Consider the following 6000-nt stretch of genomic DNA (forward strand, 5'->3'; position numbering starts at 1 on the left):
AGGAGAGAGAGAGAGACAGCATGAGCAGGGGAGGGTCAGAGAGAGAGGGAGTCACAGACTGAAACAGGCTCCAGGCTCTGAGCTGGCAGCCAGCACAGAGCCCGACGCGGGGCTCGAACCCACGAACCGCGAGATCATGACCTAAGCGAAAGTCGAACGCTTAACCGACTAAGCCACCCAGGCGCCCCCTCTACATATGATCTTGATGGCTCAATCAATTCTTCTTACATGGCTTATTTTATTAGTGTCAGTATTATGAATTTGTCCAGTCTGGAAATAAGATGAACTATTGTGTCATTTCCAGGGTTTCTCTTATTTATTTGGGAGCGGGGGGTGGGGGGGCAGTGGGCAGAGAGGGAGAGAGAATCCCAAGCAGGTTCCACACTGTCAGTGCAGAGCCTGACATGGGGCTCAGTCTAATGAGCTGTGAGATCATAACCTGAGCTGCAATCAAAAGATGGACGCTTAACCAACCGAGCCACCCATCCAGGTGCCCCTGCAGGGTTCCTTTTTAGAACTTGTCTTATTGAAGGCTCTTCCATTAGCAGTCTGCTATCTTCTGACATACTGGCTACTTATAATAACAAGCCAGCAGTCCCACATTTCTTCAGAACTCTTGGATAGGTGCCACCTGGTCACCATAATTTAGTTGCAGCTAATTTGTTGATTAGATGTAAAATATTTTGAGCATTCACTACAATTTGAGCTTAATAGCTCTGATCAATCTCCTTAAAAAGGCAGATCGGCAATACAGTTCTGAAGGCTTTTGCATGAAATTTTCAGGTCTGATGTCACTTTTGGAATTTAGGTTTGTTCACTGTGCATACTTTTTATTCATGAATCTTTGAGTTCTTTGCCTGCATCTGATTCCATGTGTTTGAGGTTGCATTTTATGAATGTGAAACTTTGTACATGTTTACTAAATGATTTAGGTTTTATTTCTGCCTTGTGTTCTTAAAAATACCAGCTGCTGCTTAGTTAAAAATGTAATTTAATTTGACTGACACACAAGTTTTGAGGTTCATAAACATGAATGTATTTTCCTAGTTTGTAATCATAAGTCTGTTGGTCCATATGGTAATGTGTTTCTTGATTTAATTTAATACTTTATTTTAGAGATAAATAAAAACAACAACAAAACCCTTGGGGAAGACTTTTTGTTAAATTTTTGAAAACATGTTTCTATTTTTTGGAATTCACACTTGTACATTCAAAATTCCTGACTATTTTAGTCGTTTTCTACGTTTTCTATTTCAGGAATTTTATTATTTCGTTTGCAGGGAACAGCTTTTGATAATGATATAATATTGTATTTATGGAAACAATTGCATTTTGAATGTGTGAAAGAAACATTTCTCATTTGCTCCATGCAGTTTTAAGAATCTAATGACTAGACTTAGTTATACACATAGCAGATTGTTATAAATCTAATGATTTATTTTGGTGGTTCTTAACAATTTGGGGGTCAGAAAACCTTTTGTAAAATTGATGATTGCTTTATCCCTTCATACCTGAAAAGTTCACACATAGACAAATGCAGGAAATTTAAGGACCCCATGAAGGGTTTTTTTCGAAATGGGACATGTATACATGTATACGTAAATATAAGGCACTATATAAGGTCTTTAAGAAAAATACAAGCAAATATATATAAATACTCTAAGTGGGGAGCAATTACGTGGGTGTTTGAAAAAAACATGCAGAACAGGGCCCGGAACAGGCAGGCTTCATGGAGATAATGGACTTTTAAGGCCTGATAGGCATTCAGAAGACGAGACCTCATTCCAAGCAGAGATAATAGTTAGCAAATAGAGAGGCAAGAAAGTACTTGACCTGTTAGGATACCCACAAGTATTGAGATCTCTTGAGGAAATGATTGTTTCTGATTCACCTTTTGAGTTCTGCATTGTGCTGCACAATACCTTATGTAGTTTTGTTATGTAAACTCAGCAAATACTTACTGAGTCTAATTTTTTTTTATTCTTTTTTTTTTTTAACAGAGAAGCTTTATTTTTTTTCCTTATGTTGATTTTTTTAGAGAGAAAGAGCTTGTAAGTGGAGGGAAGGGCAGAGAGAGGGAGAGAGAGAATCCCAAGCAGGCCCCAGCTGCCAGTTTAGAGCTCAACGCAGGGCTCAAACCCATGAACCAGGAGATCATAACCTAAGCCAAAGTCAGACGCTCAACCAACTGAACCACCCAGGTGCTCCTCTTTTTACTAAACTTTATCATGGCTCCTAAGACCACTTTTCTGTGTGTCCTATCATGTATCTTTGCTCACAAATATATATTTTGCAGAGAATCAAGCTAATACATGTAATTTTAATGACTGGGTGCATTAATTAGCTTTAAAAAGAAATCTAAACTTATTTTTTATTAGAAGAGAACAGCTTTTGATAGAAATTTTGTATATCTTAAATTGTATCTCTGGGAATAGTTGTTTTGGGATATGTGAAAGAAACATTTCTCCTCAGTTACTTGGTTAGCTTTTGGGGAACAGTTAAAACGATCATTAAGCATCAAATAAACTAATAGCAACCCCAGCCAAGTATACTTTTGTTTAAGTGAAAGCTATGTGAAGTCTTGCCTGCTATGGCAATATAATGAATAAATAATACATTAATATATAAGTAGTAAATAAGAAATAAGATTTAGAAACTAATATCTTTCTTAAGAGTAATTTTTCTCTCCCCTTGAAAAAGCAGCATTATCTTTGGGGAAGAAGTTTCGAAGCTAGCATTTTCTCAGTTTGAGCTGGATAACAAAATCTGTTTAAAAATGAACATGTAAAAAAATAGTAAACTTTCTTATTATTGACATTTTCTTGCAAAAGATTCCTTGTAATGGTTTTGCTGGCTGGGTAATTTTCTTGCCGTATTCCTAACGTTAGGGCAGTAGTACCCGTGTTAGTGAACTATTTACTCTATTTTAATTAGTTTCTTAAAATATCTCTGCTTGCAGCACTTGGGTGGCTCAATCCATTAAGCATCTGACTGTTGATGTTGGCTCAGGTCATGATCTCATGGTTCTTGGGATTGATCCTGTGTTAGGCTCTGTGCTGACAGCATGGTGTCTGCTTGGGATTCTCTCACTCCCTCTCTGCCCCTCCCCTGCTCATGTGTGCATGCTCCCGCACATGTGTGCTCTCTCTCTCTGTCTCAAAATAAATAAACTTAAAAAAAAACCTTGCCTCATTTTCTCTCTTGTGTTTGTAATGTGATAATGTGGGCCATTAATTGAGCGCATATTTTATACACTTACTCATTCAAGTAATACTTAGTGCCTAGTCTATGAGGCTATTTCACAGGTGCTATAGAGGCTGTAAAGATGAACAAAATATTAATTCCTTGAGGCAGTCTTATGCCCTGCAGAGTTTTTGTTATCAGTGACAGGATAAAATTTTTCTGATTATCAGTGATAGGATAAAATGATTCTGATTAATCCACATGAAGAAACATAATTTGTCCAAGTTTATCCCACTAATCAGCAGAAGTAGATTTGAAGGCTCAAGAGCTTATGATGCTCGAGCCTGATCACAGCAAGTCTCTACATTCCAGTGCTAGACAGATTTATTGCTTTGGATCTTTTTAGTATTTGAGCTTGTATCTCTGTCTTTTATTTGTTCCTTGTTCACTTAGTGCCATTAACGAGATCAAGAAGTTGTCTAACGTCACTGATAGTCAGTTGTAAAACATGTTATGTTTCAGGAACATACTTGAGATCCATTCTTACATATATACAGAATCTAGTCCTGGACACATGGTATAGACGCTGATTTATGTTGGAGTTGAGTGACTGTGTGACAAAGCACTCTCTTCCTCATATTGTGATTTTTTTTCTGATTTGCAGGTTTTAAATGCACAGAGAGCAGGATACAAAGCAGCCATAGTTCACAATGTCGACTCTGATGACCTCATTAGCATGGGATCCAACGACAGTAAGTACAGGTATCACTTTTCTTCTCTCCTGTTTGAAAGATCTTTTGAAAATAAAACTTAACAGGATTTTTTTCTTCAAATTTTCTGTTTAAAAAGCAAAATTTCTTTTCTATCAGAAAGGTAACTCTCATCTTAACCCTCTTGGGACAGTTTTATTCATAGTGAAGTGAATTTGACTTGTTCTTTTCTGAATAGTTAGTTGTTTTGTTTTCTTTTACCTTTCTGTTTCATTGTAGATGTATTGATATTTTGACCAAAATCAAAGGAAAACCAAAGTTTTAAATAGAGATAAACATGCTGAGTTGAGGATTCCATAGAAGAATTTTTGTGATTTATTTAGAGATTCACAATATTAAGTGTTAGGATATGTAGACATACTAAGTAGCTACTATATCCTTATAGAATTTTGAAGCTACATACTTGTGCTTTCTTATACCAGTTGATTATTAATTTCTTAATATACATTGACATGCCTATAGCTTTTCATTCAAAATAGGAATATTTTCCCTTATTCTCTACCGAGTATTAGCTTGTGGGGAAAATGAGCCAATTTTAACCAAATAACTGGCTTTAATCTGTGACTTTTAAGCTGTATGCCTTCACTTAATTTGGTGAGAGTGATAAAGATATCTTTTGTTATGTTAATGACATGACTTTTGGGCCCCACCTGAAGAAGGTAGCTGATGGGCTGGAGAACCAACCATGTGATGAGAGAATTGGGAGTTTTCAGTCCCACCTCTCTGATCTCTGGGGAGAGACAAAGGACTGGTGGTTGAATAGATCTCCAGTGGCCAATGGCTTAATCAGTCACATCTGTATAATGAAGCCTCCATAAAAACCCAAAAGGACAGGGTTCACAGAGCTTCTAGGTTGGTGAACACAAGATTTGGGGAGAGTTCCATGCCTGGAAGAGGGCACCCTTCATACATACCCTATGCGTCTTCCATGTGGCTCTTCCTTTCATAATAAACTGGTAATCTAGTAATTAGACTATTTCTCTGAATTCCATGAGCCACTCTAGCACATTTCATTGGACCGAAGGAGGGAGGTGTCATTGGAACCTCTAATCTGGTAGATCAAAAACACAGGTGATATTATGGACTCAAAACTGGTGTCTGAATGCTTGGGAGATTTTTGTGAGACTAAACCTTTAACCTGTAGAATGTGATGCTATCTCCAAGTAGATAATGTCAGAGTTGAGTTGTTCAATGGTGTGGGTAAGAGCCCCCACATACACATTGGAAATTGGGTTCAGAACCCAAAACACACTGCCAGCATTCATGATTAAGTATTTTATTTTTGTTTTTCTTCTAGCACATAACCATAATACCTCTGGCTTCTAAGTGCCATTGAATCTCATATGCAAGAAAGAGCTTGGAGCAAAGAGCAGACATAAAGCTATGGACTGATATCCTACGTTGGAATATATTTAAGACTTTAAATAATTAGATCCTTAATAGGAAGTATTTTGGAGTCCTTGACTAAAAAATATTTTTATAGACAGTATTTGTTGTTATTGTTTGAGTAGAACCTTCTTCCTTCTTAACCCTATTATAACCTGAGGCAAAAATTACAATTTATAAAAAGTAAAACTTAGTGGGGCACCTGGGTGGCTCAGTCTGTTTTGCATCTGACTTTGGCTCATGTCATGGTCTCCCATTTTGTGAGTTCAAGCCCCGCAGCAGGCTCTGTGCTGACAGCTCAGAGCCTGGAACCTCTTCGGGTTCTGTGTCTCCCTTGCTCCCTGCCCCTCCCCCACTCATGCTCTGTCTCTCTCAAAAATTATGTAAACAATAAAAAAAAAGTAAAACTTGGTAATAAGTTCCTGCGTTAATTTCTATATATTTAAAATTATTATTTAATATTCTAGCTGAGCAAATCATTATAATACATCAAATACTCTTAAGAGGTTTTAGCATTTCACAAAAAGTTTGATAGTCACTCCTTGGGAATTAAAGGAATTGTTAAAGGTATTTTACTTACCAAATAAACTAGTTCTATTAGCACTGCAGACTTGACACAACTTTCTTCTCCTTTAAAAAAAAAAAAAAAAAGTCAGTAGCT

At 36.9% G+C, this 6000-nt stretch overlaps 1 protein-coding gene across 3 annotated transcripts in view; it reads left to right on the plus strand.

The window, feature by feature from the left end:
- Positions 1-6000, plus strand: part of RNF13 (ring finger protein 13) — a 164406-nt gene that overhangs the window by 80626 nt on the left and 77780 nt on the right. For 2 of the 3 annotated variants that reach the window (XM_077765892.1, XM_077765891.1), the window contains exon 5: positions 3848-3935. In XM_077765892.1, the coding sequence (XP_077622018.1) occupies positions 3848-3935 (88 nt within the window). Of the gene's footprint in view, positions 1-3847; positions 3946-6000 lie in introns of all 3 variants that reach the window. The other variant, XM_077765893.1, reaches the window with a different exon arrangement.

Source organism: Crocuta crocuta, unplaced genomic scaffold, assembly GCF_008692635.1.
Source record: "Crocuta crocuta isolate KB4526 unplaced genomic scaffold, BGI_CrCroc_1.0 scaffold54, whole genome shotgun sequence".
NCBI lineage: Eukaryota > Metazoa > Chordata > Mammalia > Carnivora > Hyaenidae > Crocuta > Crocuta crocuta.